General features: G+C 46.9%; 1 protein-coding gene across 4 annotated transcripts; it reads left to right on the plus strand.

Moving 5' to 3' along the window:
• The first annotated feature begins 1,645 nt into the window (after positions 1 to 1,645).
• Positions 1,646 to 15,902, plus strand: LOC118215668 (selenocysteine insertion sequence-binding protein 2-like). 4 transcript variants are annotated; one of them, XM_035396609.1, is made up of 18 exons: positions 1,646 to 1,864; positions 4,391 to 4,566; positions 5,191 to 5,515; positions 5,870 to 5,999; positions 6,747 to 6,967; positions 7,552 to 7,576; positions 7,674 to 7,774; positions 8,191 to 8,340; positions 8,446 to 8,535; positions 9,087 to 9,254; positions 9,577 to 9,718; positions 9,903 to 10,072; positions 10,321 to 10,438; positions 10,759 to 10,921; positions 11,087 to 11,307; positions 11,648 to 11,802; positions 12,315 to 12,534; positions 12,920 to 15,902. In XM_035396609.1, exons 1-18 carry the CDS (start codon positions 1,844 to 1,846, stop codon positions 13,510 to 13,512), a joined length of 3,189 nt encoding a protein of 1,062 aa, XP_035252500.1. In that variant the 5' UTR covers positions 1,646 to 1,843; the 3' UTR covers positions 13,513 to 15,902. The 4 variants fall into 4 exon arrangements, with proteins under 4 accessions (XP_035252500.1, XP_035252503.1, XP_035252501.1 ...); XM_035396612.1 differs by having other exon boundaries at positions 6,747 to 6,841; XM_035396610.1 differs by having other exon boundaries at positions 5,873 to 5,999.
• The last annotated feature ends 213 nt before the right edge of the window (positions 15,903 to 16,115 follow it).

Below are 16,115 nucleotides of genomic sequence, written 5' to 3' on the forward strand. Positions count from 1 at the left end.
ACCCACCCTTTTTCACAACACCCATGTGAAAAAGTTTTGAACCTTACCATCGGAGTGAAGTTGGAACCACAAATTTTCCACAAGCACAATATGCCATGATCAAAGGAAATTCCAGAAGAGATGTGAAAAGAAAATGTTGAAATATATCAGTCTGGGAAAGATTACAAATTATTTTCTAAGGCTCTGGGACCACAGTGAACCACAGTGAGAGCCATTATCTCCAAATAGAGAACAGTAGGAACATTGGTGAATCTTCCCAGGAGTGGCCGGCCTGCAAAAATTTCTCTGAAGATGCAGCGACAACTCATCCAGAAATTCTGAAATGATCCCAGAAGAGCATCCAAAGAACTACAGGCCACTATAGCCCCAGCTAAGGTTAGTGTTCATGACTCCTCAATGACAAGCAACTGGGCAAAAATTGGATTCATGGGAGAGTAGCAAAAAGGAAACCACTATTAACCAAGACAAACATCAATGCTTGTTTCACATTTGTGACAAAGCACCTGGATGCTTTTTGGGATAATGTTCTATGGACAGATGAGTCATAAGTGAAACTTTTTGGACGACAGGTCCCATTATGTTTGGCATGAAGCAAATGCAGAATTATGCAGTAAGAACATGTCAACAGTCAAACATGGGGGTGGGAGTGTGATGGTTTGGGGATGTTTGCTGCCTCGGAACCTGGACGCCATCATTGAAGTAACCATGAATTCTGCTCTGTCCCAGAAGATTTTTTATGTCTTCTCATTTGTCTGTGAGCTGACGCTGAAGCATAATTGTGTTATACAGATAGACAATGATCCAAAGCACAAAAGCAAGTCCACATCTGAATGGTTTAAAAGAAACAATAGTAAAGTTTTTGTGTGGTCTAATCAAAGTCCTGCCTTGAACCCATTGGAAATGCTGTGGCAGGATCTGAATCAAGTAGTTCTGCAAAGAGGAGTGGGCTATAATTTCTCCACAGCACTGTTAAAGACTGATATAAAATTTAGTTACTGCTGCTAACAACAGTACAACTAGTTAAGTTTATGATAGGGGTCCAGTAGGTATTCGTTGTGATATGGTCCGGTGGGTAGGCCTACTGTTCGTGTTGGGACTGGTACCATAATGCTGCCGGGTTTTGGTTCCCAACCCTATTCATGACTCTGGCCGCTACCTGACTACACTGTAGGCCCTTCAACTTCAGACTACAATTTCAGGCTTTGCCCAGCCACATGTATATTTAAATATTTAACACAGCTGAATTGCATGTTAACATATTAATAAATGATTGGCATTTCACACTTTCAAGTGACAAATAATTTGACCACATTCTCTTCGGATGCTAAGATTAAAAAACACAGGGCTAAATTACATTAAAAATTTTTAGGAAACATTGCGTAGCATTGCTTTGGAATAGAGCTTGTTTAATTTGGAGGTAGCCGATATGGTTTGTTATGACTTCATTTTGATATCAATAGTTTTAACGGCAGGCCAACAATTTGCAAGTTTCAATCATTGATTTATCGATAGTGCTTTGTATGAGTGAGTAACATTTTTGCACGTTGGAAACGCTTTTTTTTGCTGAGATTATACAAATACGGAGTCTGACGTGAATTTTTGATCCCTTGTAGCTTCCGTACCATATGACTCTCCGCCCATTCATTTGTCTGCGTTCTGTCTGTAAAAAGAAACAGCTGGCTTTTTAGCTAAGTCCAGGAAACGTGCGCAGTTGCTACCAGTAGCGGTAAGAACTGGATGTGTTTTTGCACTGAGCGCATAGAATTGACCATGCTGAAAATAACATGCTGACATTAGCCGCGCTCTAGAAGCGGGTCTGTCACGGAACCGGTCGGTGACTGACATGGACCATAGCGACAACAAGGTAAACAGGATTGTAAAACTTAACGTTGAAATGGATTTTAGTGTGGTAGGTTCTAGTAAGCCAGGTAGTTTGCTAACGTTTTCTAGGCCGAATGTGACAAGTCCGCCAGGTTACTTATTGCCGTAAAGACATATTCGGATCAGTTCATATCGCAAAACATTTCTTTGATGTCCACTCGCTGTAACATAAAACCATCTACGCAGGGCGAGATGGTGGGCTCGCTATCACTGTCTGCGACCATGTTGCTGGTGCGACTTACCCATATGTAGCTTATATGTGCTATACAGCTTGCAAGCTAACAGTGTCCAGGAAAAGCTTTATCCTTTTGTTTGACTAAATAATGATGCTTATTGAGTTTTCAACGTGTTTCAACAGATCCTTACACTTACTGTTAGTTTGCGGGCTATATCGCCTGTCAATTGTTTCAGTAGTTGTTAACTCAAATGCATCAACTCGAAAGAACATTACGGGTATAATTAGCTAACTAAGGTATTAGAATTTGATTTACTGAAAATTCCCAGTTAAAGAAAGATTGCCAAAAAAAACAAACAAAGCTGTTGCTATTAAGGCGTTAATAGATATTCCTTTAAAATGCACGAGAGTTGCCACACGGTGCTTAGATGACGTATTGTTGATAGCTTGGTGTAATTCAAGTGTGTCTGGTCTGTCTGCATTAATGGGATTCTTATGACGTTCCCGTGAGCCCGCTCCGTAAACAGGGAAACAGTTTCACTGTGTAGCGATCAGTACTGTGTGTACCGGTGCTCCACCAAGTTTCACCCGTATCAATATTTTAGAAATATTTCAGTTGGGTTCATTAACATTAGAGGTTGGTGTTTGAGGTTACTGTAACGGTACAGAGACAGAACGGTTGCATTGTTTATCTGTTCTTTTTTCAGTCCCTTGTTTTCCCCACACTACCTCGACAGTGGTATGGGCATGAGATCACATGACTGTGTGACTGGACACATGTTTGTCATGAAACCTTGAGAAATAAGTATTAATGGCAGCAGAAAATGATTAGCCGTTAGGCCAGATGCAACAGTTGTCAGCGTGGACCTATGCACTTTACCGGGTGATATTCTCCCTTTTAGTTTTACGTGAAACAACTGGGCTGTATTACAGCTGTGGGAGGGAATATAAATTAACTTGCCTTGCTGATGGCCCAACAACTGTTTTCCATCACAACGAGGATTGTTCCTTTTTTAAGGGGGTTCCCTTTCCATTTATTCAAGCTTACAGCTCACATGCTGATTTTATGGACTGTCTGTTATCCCCAATGTGATGAACAGTAATGACCATGACCTCTCCCATAAACACTCTGCAGAATGACAGTCCATATATGCCTGTATTTAGGACATTTACATGGGAGAAGAGAAAGATGATATTTTTTGAAGCATTCAGACAAAAAACAAAGATGCTCTGTCTGCACTGTGTGTGTGCGTGTGTGTGTGGTGGGAAAGCAGATCATGCTGTGGGATTGTGTGAATATTGTTGTGTCATACTGATGGACATTAATGAAATGATGTGGTGTTGGACATATTACACAGCAGTGAGCCTTTCCAGGTGTGTGTTTTGATTTCTCGGTTTGTTCTGGCCTCATATGTACGCTACTGTCAAATTGTGTGGTTTGTGGCCTTTTGAAAGCCTCAGCAGTAGGCTATTACCCTGATTCATGTTCGAGGAACAGTTGCATCTTAGCAGTGATTTTACTCCAGTCACCAGGAATATGGGCTCAAAATCTGAAGCATTCAACTAGTTCAATTAATAAATGTATTAAAAACAAATCCAGTCAGCAGCTGACAGAGGCACAATCAGCAAGGCTGACAGTCTGACCGAACAGCTGGTATGAAAAAACCTCCGCCTGTTTTCCTGTGTCATAGCTCTGAAACCAGCAGACCATAGAATGCTTCTACTGTCCTACTCTATTAACCTTATGTAATGCTTTCTGTCATACCTGTTTTGACACCACAAATAAGAGGAATGCTCAGAGGCTGCCCACGCATTTCTGCTGAATGCAATAAAAAGTGCCTTGACACAGAGACCTGAAATACTGCGCTATTAATAACAGCCAGCGTAGACACGTTTGCTGTCTCCCTTAAATCATAATTCCCAGAAAGCAATGGATGGATATGTATTATATAAGCTACGTCCTGCCTTTCTTTGTGAGGTTTTGATATTTCTCTGAAGATTATTTCTTTATGAGCTTTAATTGGATATATAATTGATTGGATTTGGTCACTTATCTTGGTTTTTTACTACAGTTCTTCAGAAGTAAGTAAGCAGATTGAAGGATCAGAAGGGTCTATTTAATATGGATTCTTCCAGGTTTAGTTTAGCCCGTGTCTGTGTGTGTGTGTGTGTGTGTATGTGTTTAAAGTATGATGTGTGTTTTTGTAGAGAGTGTGTTTGTGTGTCAATTTGTGTAAAATGTGTATGTGTACCCTGTGTGTGTGTGTGTGTGGCAGTTGTGTTGGGTGGTTTTGGGTAAAAATGCCTGGCTTTGATTGGTTGTGCATCTGGCAGGATGTGAAGCTGTCCGCTGAGGTGGAGCCTTTCATCCCGCAGAGGAAAGGAGGAGATGTCGCCCCGGTGACCATGAACTGGTCCAGAGAGGGGGGAGGGGCAGGAGCAGAGGCCACTCCCATCCCAAGCTACCTCATTACCTGCTTCCCCTTTGTCCAGGAAAACCAGCCTAACAGGTATGCCCCCTTTTTCACTGCCAAACACTCACAACATCAAATTGTGATGGGGTGGTGGGGGGGGGGGGGTGGGTGTGAGGTTATAGAATCATGAATCAGGAGTGGTTCTTTATTGGGCCTGTGGTCTGCTCATGCTCATATGGTCGGATGTTCTCAAGGGAATTTGGGATTTTATGCCTGACAGCTGCATTTCATTTTCCATAAAGTATTACAGATTTGTTTTTGTGTGAGTTGTCTGTATGATAGTATCAAGAGGATTGTTTTTTATGGAGAAATAGGCAGAGAGGAGTATATTGTGTATTTGTGCTGCTGAACAAGCATAGAGTGTTAATGTGTGCCATGAGGGCCGGAACAGGAATCGGCACACTCATATTTCCATTTGGTGAGGGCTGCTGCATCCTGCACACTGCCACAGTTACTTCCCTTCCTCTCCATTCTGAATGTAAGGAAGTGGCTGATATGGAAAGTAATCAGCTAGACTGTGTGTGTATAGTGTGTGTATAGTGTGTGTATAGTGTGTGTGTGTGTGTGTGTGTGTGTGTGTACATGTATGTGCTTGTGTATGTGTGTGTGTGTCTATGTGCATGTCTGTATGTGCTGATGTGTGTTTGTGTGTGTGTGCAGCAGGTACTCTCTGTGCACTGGGGATCCTCGCTGGCAGCAGCCCAGCTCTGGTCCTGGGGGACCGTACCTGGCCTACCCCCTCCTGACCTCCCCCCAGGCCCCCGTGTCCAGTGACTATGCCTATTACCAGCTACTGCCAACCCCCTGCTCGCCCATGATGGGGTTCTACCCCCCCTTCTCCACGCCCTATGGAGGACCCCTGCAGACGGGCGTGGTCAGCCCCATGCCGGCTGACTGCAGCGACCGCCCTCTGCCCCCCGGACAGGAATTCAGTGTAGCCTGTCAGAGAGGGAGAGGCACCCTACAGACTCCTGTGCTACCCATGGTGAGGACTACCACACTGTACATGCACACACATGCGCACACATGCACATACATACACACACCACACATACACACTATACACACATGTACATGCACACACACACATGCATGCACACGCCGCCCACACACGCACACCACACACTATACACACACACACACACACATAGTACATACACACTCACACATGCTCACACACCACAGACTATATATACACACACATACACACAGCGCAAAAACACATGCGCACATACACGACACACTATACACTCACGCACACAAATACGAAGCATAGATGAGCGTTATGAACACCCGTCTGGTCAGTTTGATCTGACATTTCTCAGTGTCGTCCTTACAGCAGTTCTCTCAGCCAATGAGAGCCAAGAGACCGCCCATGAGGAGTGTGGCGGTTCAGAAAGAGACTGCAGTGTCGGGCCCAGGCAGCAGGTCAAAGACGGTCCTTCTGGTGGACGCCACTCAGCAGACCGGTATGTGAACATTAGGACCGTAACGGGGAACGCGGTCATGCCCACACCTACCCGCTTCCCCACCCACTCTCAGTGCTGAGAGTGCGTTCTGTACACAGGCAGAAAAAGACTTAATGCATCAATACAGAGCTCACACACTCCTTCAGCTCCATTCTCTTGACTCCTAAAAAAAACTGTAAACCAGAGATCCCTTTACACAGCTGGAATGTATACATGTTCAAGTTTAGGCATTTAACTGGTTGCTCTTACCTGGAAACCATTTCACAGCGTACACTTGGATTGAATTACATTAATGTGTACGGCTGGGGCAATTACTGAAGCATTTCAGGTTTTAAGTGCCTGGCTCACAGGTACAAAGTTCGGGGTGAAGTTTGTAATATAGTTTTCCTGCTGTGTGCTGGCTCAGTGATTACCATGCAGATTTAATGAAAATTTTATTGTTTTATGGGCTTTGAGACAGTAAGAAGTTCTCCCTAAACTGAATACATCTGAGGAGAAACTGAAAAGCCAGCGTGTCGTGCATAGTTGTGTTGTGCATGGCCCAGTTCATTCCAAAGCCCTGATCTGCTCCGCTGGAGAGTTTCAGGAAGTGCGCAGTTTCTTTTCCCTGTGAAGACGAGGCTGCGCTGCTTCTCGACACCTAACTGCGCAGGCATTCAGGGAATGCGGGGGTTGAGTCAGAAAGGCCCGCGCTGCGTGGCAGAGCGGAGGCTGCGTGCGTGACGTCCTGACCCGTGCTCTCCTCAGATTTCCCGGCGGAGGTTGCCGGGGCGACCCTGTCGGAGAGGGCCAGCCCGCTGCTGTGGAAGAGCCGGGTGCGGCGGAGGCGGGCGTCTCCCCAGGTGACTGAGTCGTCCAGCGAGCACGCTGCCAACGAAGCAGACATCGACAGCGACAGCGGATACTGCAGCCCCAAACACAACCAAACAAGATTGGGCCTCCGCCCCCCTGACCCCGCCTCTACTACAGTATGCCCCGCTCAGCACACTCGCTGAACACTAGTCTCGCTAAACACTGCCTCACTGCGCTTGGCGCTCTGAAACACACGAGCTCACTGTACACTGCATTATGAAACCCCATGTCACTGCACACTGGAACACTGCAGCCTCACAGTGTTCTGGAATTCCCTGTGTTCTGGAATGTCCTGTACTTTCACTTCCCGTTTGCTCAAGCGTCCCGTTAAGTATCAAATTTTTTGCAAGGTACAACAACCTTTTAAGAGAGAACATACCGTGTGGTTGTGCAATGAGTGATCTGGAAAAATGTCGAAAGCATTTATCCACCAGGCCTGGGATAAATTGCACTCCAGTCCTGGAGGGCCTGCAGTGTAAGCAGGTCTTTCTAGTTTTCCAGCATTTACATGTTTAATTTAAGTCACTGATTCGTTAAAATGTCTATGCACATTTGAAAGTGATTGAAACTATGTCACACAACAACTGCAGACACTGGCCCTTCAGGACACCTCTTTTGACACCTCTGAAGTTGAGGGAGACATAATGCCTATGAAAGCAGACTGTTTTTTTCAGTCTTGTTTTGTTTCTGTTTTCTGCAGGGAGTTGAAGCAGGCGTAATGACCGGTGAGCTCACTTTGTGTGTCTTCTGTGGTTAAAGATATATTTGAGCAGCTGTAAATATCCTGAGCTTTGCTTGCTGATTTGCATTGTTTGTGTGCAGCCTTGAGCTGGGTGAACATGGCCTCACAGAAGCCTTGGATGAATCGGAAGGCCGCCTTTCTCCGAGCTGGAAGCGCACCTGAGCCAAGAAGCTATGCCCAGGTAAAGGTCCCATGCGCAGGCCAGCTGTAGACCCCTGTATCTGTTAAACTGTGTATGATGCCATGTCTGAAATTCAGTTTATTCATTTTAATGCATAAAGACTGCCAGAAGGAAGTATGAGGATAATTGCAAACGTAAACCCATAAAATGCCTAAAACCTGCTTGAATTTTGATGGGGAGACCCAGCTGGTAACCAGGTAACGGGACAAGAACCAGAACCTGCTCGAGCAAGGGATCGGAAAGCTGAGGCGGAACTCACATTTGTGCTCTTTTTAAAATGAAAGGGATGACAAAGTGCTAGTCAGAGAAAAGGACTCTCCTAAAGGAGTCAGACCTCTGGTGAGAGGCGGAGTTCATGCTGGGATCCCACCTGTCTGACCTCTGACCTCTGACCTCGCCCTCTCAAACCTCCCTAGCTGGACCTGCAGGCAGGACACCACGGGCGTGGCAGCAGCATCAGTGTAGCTGCAGAGAGGGGGTATGGCCTACAGAACAGGCTCCAGGACGGAGGGGTGCAGACTGCACGCACTCACACTGGGATGACCACGGAGCCCCTATATTTTGAGGTGGGGTTGCTTTCCAAAACGTGTTCCTTTCATATGTAAAGTACACATGCTGCCCTGGTGACTTCCATAACCTCATCTGATGGCCCTCCCCAAACTCTCTCCCAGGATGAAGATGAGTTTCCTCAGCTGGTCTCTACAGGAGCTCCTGTCTTGAGTAAACCAGAGGAAGCCCAGCCAAAAATCACTAAAAATGGGGTAGGTAGAGGGGTGCCCTGATTTGATGAGCCTTGTTTTCCTACAGAGCCACACTACCACACTGTGACACTGTTAAACTGTTACAGTATACACTGTTGCACTGTTACACTCCCACGTTACCACATATCTGCATGGGGAAACATGCTGTGTGGGCTGGATACAAGAGCAATTCACAAGTTCCTTCATGTGCGATATAATGGAAGTGCTGTTAAGGGAACAAAGAACTTATAACCAGAAGGTGACAGGTTTGATTCCTTAATTGGGCACTTGCAGTTGTGCCTGTGAACAATGTCCAGCAGTACAAATGGATAGTATGATTTAATTTCAAATCTTAGCTGTGACACTGTGTCCTTTAGCAATGTACTGCCTGAATTGCTTCAGTAAAATATCCAGCTGTATGGGTATAGGATCCTACTGAGCAAATTAATAAAAATGGGTGCTCCCTCCACGCTGTAAATAAATAAAAGATATGTGAGAGTACCTACTGAGCACTATGATTCTGTAATGAGAGTGGTACTGACCACCCTTCTCTCTCCACCCACGTGTTGCAGCTGGACAACCTTCCGGAGAGCTCGCCCATCAGCATTGTGCAGACACCCATCCCCATCACTACCTCCGTGCCTAAGCGGGCCAAGAGCCAGAGGAAGAAGGCGCTGGCGGCGGCGCTGGCCACGGCGCAGGAGTACTCTGAGATCAGCATGGAGCAGCGGAAACTGCAGGTACACCGCGCTGCTCTGAGCCAGGCCAGCCAGCTCCACAGGAAATGATGCGGGGCTTTTTCTGCCTTTGGCCCCACTTCTTTCCTTTTCTGCTGCTGCTGTGTGTGAAGACTGAGTGCGGTTGTGATGACGCTGATCCACTTAGCTAATGAAGTGCACTTCCTGTGACAAAGGTCTTTATGTCGCACAAGCGTCTGTGGCTGTTATGCAGTTATTTATGCGTGACACAGATATTGTGTGTGTGTGTATCTATGTATACGTGCGAGGATATGCATGCATTTGTGATCGCCTGTGCTGTAGTCATTGCTGCCTCTGCCTGCAGGAGGCGCTGACGAAGGCAGCGGGGAAGAAGAGCAAGCTGCCGGTGCAGCTGGACTTGGGCGACATGCTGGCTGCCCTGGAAAGGCAACAGCAGGCAATGAGAGCCAGACAGATCAACAACACCAAGCCCCTGTCCTACACAGGTAATCTGCCCCCTGCCCAAACGCCCACACCAAGCCCCTGTCCTACGCAGGTAATCTGCCCCCTGCCCAAATGCCCACACCAAGCCCCTGTCCTACGCAGGTAATCTGCCCCGCCCAAACACATTTCCAGATGAAGGAACTCCCCCAACCAGAGAGGTTGTCTGAAGCTTTGTTTCTTTGACAGTTGGCACAACAGCTGTCTTCCACTGCAGCGACAGGGGGGGCAGCGCATCAGCGATGAAGAGCCCCCACTACAGCGCACCTCACAACATCCTGGACTCCAGCGCCCCCCGCATGAAGAGAGGGAAGGAGCGCGAGATCCCCAAAGTGAAAAGGCCCACCGCACTGAAAAAGGTGGGCGTGGCTGGGAAGGGGCTGGGGGAAAGGCAGGCAGGGTAGGGTAAAGTTAGGGTGGAGTGGGTTATGGTAATGTGGCATGGGTCTGGGCAAGGTAGCGTGCATCATGGTCGGATAGGGTGGGGCGGGGAGGAATGGCTGAACGTTAAAGAGGGTGGCTTTTGCCACAGGGAAAGATACGGTGACATCACACACTCGTGAAAGATCACCCTCTCCGTACTCACCCCTCTGTCTTCTGGTCTCAGGTCATTCTGAAGGAGAGAGAAGGGAAGATGGGAAGGCCCTCAGTGGATCAGGACGGGACAGACCTGGAGGAGCAGGGAGACGAACAGCTGCACCTCTCACAGGGCGTGTCCCAGGAGGGTGCGTAAAAGCCTCAGTTTCCCACAATGCTCCATTAACACAGTGAAAGCCATAGAATCCAGGAGAGTGGCAAGTTCAGCCCATGCACACTGGAAAATGACAGGGTATCCTAAGTGGCTTTGTTGGGGTACAGTGTTGTCCAAAAAGCAAGTTATAGGACAGGACATGTGTGCCTTGAAAAAAGCAAAAGTGATTTGTGTCTGTTATCAGAGACAGTTTCTTTTTCTCCATAGCACAAACATATGAGATATGTCTGTGTGTAGTGTGCAGTTTTTTTGGCTTTCTCTGATGTCCTGTGATCTGTGGTTTGTTTTCCATAGATAATGGACTGAGCATGCCCAGTGATGCCTCCCTGTCACCAGCCAGTCAGAACTCACCGTACAGCATCACGCCCATCTCCCAGGGGTCACCCGCCAGCTCGGGCATCGGCAGCCCCATGGCCACCTCTGCCATCACCAAGATCCACAGCCGACGCTTCAGAGAGTGAGTGGCCGCGCCCTGCCACACCCTGCCCCGCCCGCTAACCAGGAGCGCACTCTTTTATTTTCACCTTTTTACTTCATAAATGTCAATTATATGTCAATTTTAATGCCTTAATATTCAGGTTCTTGTGTGCTTTTGTGTGTGTGTGTGTGTGTGTGTGTACAGGTACTGTAACCAGGTGCTGAATAAGGACATAGATGAGAGTGTGACGCTGCTGCTGCAGGAGCTGATGCGTTTCCAGGAGCGGGTTTACCAGAAGGACCCCATCAAGGCCAAAGCCAAGCGCAGGCTGGTGATGGGCCTACGGGAGGTCACCAAGCACATGCGGCTCCACAACGTCAAATGTGTCATCATCTCCCCCAACTGCGAGAAGATCCAGGCCAAGGGTGTGTATGTTTGTGTGCATGCTTGCAGGCATGTGAGCATGATCGCTTAAGTGTGTGCGTGCGCATTTGCGTGTGTGCGTGTGTGCGTGCGTGCGTGCTTCCACTTGTGTGTGAGCATGTGCACATTTTGTGTGTGTGTGTGTGTGTGTGTGTGAATACACGAGGGCATATGTTTGTGAGTGTACTACATAGGATTTTGAGTTGGCCGATTGGCACAAAGTGAAAAAGCAGACCTATGCTGGAGTATGTGTGTAATTTATGTGTAGCATGATACTGTGCTAGCAGAGTTTATCAGTGTCGGACTAACGTGTCCCTGTGTGTGTGCACGTTTATGGACCAGGTGGTCTGGATGAGGCTCTGTACAACGTCATCGCCATGGCCAGAGAGCAGGAGATCCCCTTCGTGTTTGCGCTTGGCCGTAAGGCTCTGGGTCGCTGCGTCAACAAGCTGGTGCCAGTCAGTGTGGTGGGAATCTTCAACTACTCCGGGGCCGAGGTGAGAGGGGAGCACCGCTTACATGAGCTGAGTGTACCTGCGTCTGCAGGCACTGTGCTGTGTGTGGCTGTGTCTGCAGGCACTGTGCAAAGTGTACCTGCGTCTGCAGGCACTGTGCAGAGTGTGGCTGTGTCTGCAGGCACTGTGCAGAGTGTGGCTGTGTCCCTCAGGTCTGTGCAGAGTGTACCTGCGTCTGCAGGCACTGTGCTGTGTGTGGCTGTGTCTGCAGGCACTGTGCAAAGTGTACCTGCGTCTGCAGGCACTGTGCAGAGTGTGGCTGTGTCTGCAGGCACTGTGCAGAGTGTGGCTGTGTCCCTCAGGTCTGTGCAGAGTGTGGCTGTGTTCCTCAGGTCTGTGCAGAGTGTGCCTGTGTCTGCAGGCACTGTGCAGAGTGTGGCTGTGTCCCTCAGGTCTGTGCAGAGTGTGGCTGTGTCCCTCAGGTCTGTGCAGAGTGTGCCTGTGCCCCTGGAGTCTGTGAGTGTGTCAGTGATGAATGTGTCTGTTCTGAACAGGGCCTGTTCAGCCGGCTGGTGTCGCTGACGGAGGAGGCTCGGCGGGCGTACCGGGACATGGTGTCGGCGCTGGAGCAGGAGCAGGCCGAGGAGGCGCTGAAGACGGTGAAGAGGGTCCCGCACCACATGGGCCACTCGCGAAACCCGTCGGCCGCCAGCGCCATCTCCTTCTGCAGCGTCATCTCCGAGCCCATCTCCGAGGTCAACGAGCGGGAGTACGGTACGCTGACGCCGCCGGCAGGGTGCACGCGGTCCTCTACCGGGCCAAAAATCATTCAGTCTCACTTTTATTTTTCTTCTTCAGTGGTAAATTGGCAGAAGTTATTTTCTTTGTAAATACCATATTTATAGAGATTGATATACAAGTCAGGGCAAATGCAGTCGTGTCTGATTAATCAGCCCTAATGGAATGCTACCACAAACTACTACCTTTGTTTTTAATTCAACAAACAGCAATTATTGTATAAAAGAAACTTCTGGATAAAGATATGTATAATTCTGCCTCAATATCAGCATCAATCCAAGGCACTTAAAACAGAAAAATTCACTGTGGTTATTTCAAAAAGAGGCTCATCTGGCTGTTCCTTCCCCTTCCCCCCGCACAGAGACAAACTGGAGGAACATGGTGGAGTCGTCTGATGGTGCGGAGGCAGAGAACGAGGGCGAAGAGTGCGACCGGCAGGACGTCACGGCAGCCTACAGCGTGCCTGGCTCCGCCCCTCCGCCCGCCCCTGTAGCACCCCCGGCTGTGAGGGCGGGGGCGGGGGCGGGGCCGGAGAGGGAGGAGGGGCGGCCCGACGACCGGCTGGAGCTGGCGTCCCAGCAGAGCACGGAGACGGGGTCCCTGGACGGGAGCTGCCGCGACCGCCGCCTGCCCCCCTCCATCACCAGCACGGCCAGCACCCTGGTGCCCGGCATGCTGGAGGAGGAGGAGGAGGAAGAGGAGGGGGAGGAGCCCGTCTCTGTGGAGGTGCCGTCTGTCAGCAGCAGGATTGAGTCCTGGGTCTCTGAGACGCTGCAGAACCTGCAGGTGGGAGGGGCCCGCGACAGTGCCGAGGAAGAGGAAGAAGAGGAGGAGGAGGAGGACGACGAAGAAGAGGAAGGTGGAGAAGTGGGGCACAGTGACGAGGAAGAGCTGGACTCCTCCGAGCTGTCCGAGCCAGGGCTGGACCCAGCCGAACAGACACTGGAGGCCTAGAGTGTCCCGTGCTGACTACTTCCTGCTTTAACCCCTCTCATCTCAGGAATCAGCCATTCATAAAAACCCACCCTATCACCATCCAGCCTTACACAAACCACCCAGTGCACCAGCTTAACACCCCAGCCATCACCATATAACTACCTACACATCACTCCAGCACAACGTACTCTTAAATGTATCAACCTCCCCACACGTAGAACAGACAAACCAGCCTCCCTACACTCACAGCATTGCTTATACGGACCACACTTTCTACTTCTCAATACTTTCGTGAGTCACATGATTTTTACAATTAGCTGTCATTGCTATCTGTTTGCATTTTCATAGATCCCCTCTGATCATGACAGGGAATGATTTTTGTAGTTATCATTGTGAATGTAAATGCATAATCATGTGAGTTTAAGGCCTCACAAATTCATTATTTGCATGAATATATAAAATGAATGTGTAAGCCTGACCTTCTTTGTTGAGGGAAAAAAAAACCAATGCTCTCATTCTGCCATTTTATCTACACTATTTCAATACACACTGCACCCAGCAGTATTGGAGAGTGTCCACAGGGTGGTGATATGGAGGTGACCACAGGTTGACCTGTGTGAATTTACAGAATGCTATGGTATCAACTGTCACTGTTCACAGCATAGCCTTGTATGCAGTTTTTAACCTTGGGAAATGTTTAGAAAGCAGCTTTTCAAAAACATGTCATTTGTGCAGTCTTTGAAGAGAATGTAATACAGGTCTGACATACACACACGTTGATTGTTAATGTAAATTAAATGTACAGTTTACTGTAGTATTCCATTGCCTGTAATATTTGGCATGTTCAGATTAAACTGACTTGGGGGTGTGAATGCATACTGTGTGATCTTGTTTAGTTCCTAGTCTTTTTTTAATTGATTGATTGAAGATATTCTTATTCTGGCATTAATACTGGGTCTCATACTTGTGATATGGTGTTCTGTTTGTTAGGCCTTTGTCTGTGGTTCTGTTTACTTCTCTAATTTTCCATCCAAAGATCATTGGCCTGACTGCCCACTCCAGGATTATGTAACATTCACGATCAATGTTACCATTCTGTTTCTTTCTCTAGTTTCAATGTTGTTTTCCAGTGTCTGTCACCAATTGTTTGAAAGGGCCGGAAGGCTTCCCAATATGAACAAAATGTAAAACGTGATTTTCTTCTGTTTGCTCACTTGCAAGAATACCGTGCAAAAAATTTGATTAAGTATGTGAATACCTGATGCGGTGGCACCGTAGTTATGGTATTCCATATGGTCCCGACTCCAACTTTTGGCTTTGGTCTCTGAACAAACTCTTGAAATTATGCTCCGTCTTTACTAATGAAAGAGGTTGTTGCAGCATCTATGTTCAGAGTTGCTTTAAAAACCTTTTTGGAAAAAACCCATGTTTATTAACAAAGAAATGCGCATGAGTACAATATCATATAGTGCAGAAATGGGTCTGACTTTTTACCTGTGTTTACAGCACTCTTATGAGGCGTTTTGGCTGCATGAGGTCTTCCTCAAACATAAGCCCATTGTTTTGATAGCAGATTCTGCACGACTGCATCTTTTTTGTGTGCATTTATCAGATTAGCTCATTTTGAGCTCTTACTATTCTCCATATAGTTCCTTCTTATATTTTTTCTACATATTCTTGTTTTGATGTGTTTTTAAAATAAATATTCTATTTTTTTGTGCTCATTACCTTCTCATGATACATATTATAAGGAGTGTGAATGATGGCGTCTCCTTTTGATCAGTGCTGGTATATAGAGGCAAGATCCCAGCCTCGGTTACACTCCTATTGGCTAGGTATCTTCCTCTGGGTAAAGTACCAATAATTTTTTTTTTTTTTGTGTGTTTGTAAGATGTTCTACATATACCATTAGAAATTTGCAAAAAATGTGCAAATATTTGTATTATCATGAACAATCAGCAATATTATTGCCTCATGTAACATGGTGTTACACGGTATAGGGTGAAATTTTGCCCCAACCTGTGGGGAGTAGGCAGGTGTCTACTGAATGTCCTGGGGTTATTGCAACGTGAGGATAATGCAAGTATCCCATGTTGAGTGAGTGGTACTGTGTATTTGTATTTCTGCTTCGAGTATTACTCCAGTTTCTGTGTAACAAGTAATAATTGCAAATGGCATCCTTTGCACTATGTAAATACCAGTAAACCTCTTGCAAGTAATGTGAAAAGGAATATGGTTGTATGAAGTAACTTTTTCAAGCACATCACTTATCTTTTTAATACTGTATAAGTTTGGCTCAGCTGTACAGCACGGCAGACTTTGTTATTTAATATCTATCTTATAACTGTTACTCAGTTTGACTGTCCTCTTTGATTATTGGTATGATTAAAATGTTTTAGTAAAAGGCAGATGTTTGTATGTGGTACTTCTAAAAACATGTGCATGAAAAGATCAAATGATCTTAAATTCACAGGTATTGTAAGTAAGCCTATTTACCATGACACTTTGCTTCTAACAAGACCTAGTTTACTACAGCCTCCCATTGTGTGTCCCACATCCTTGTTGACTTTGTGTCATAGTCAACGTGTAAAAAATATATTATTTGTCCAATGGCTAATTTT

This window comes from Anguilla anguilla, chromosome 16 (genome assembly GCF_013347855.1).
Source record: "Anguilla anguilla isolate fAngAng1 chromosome 16, fAngAng1.pri, whole genome shotgun sequence".
Taxonomy (NCBI): Eukaryota; Metazoa; Chordata; class Actinopteri; order Anguilliformes; family Anguillidae; genus Anguilla; species Anguilla anguilla.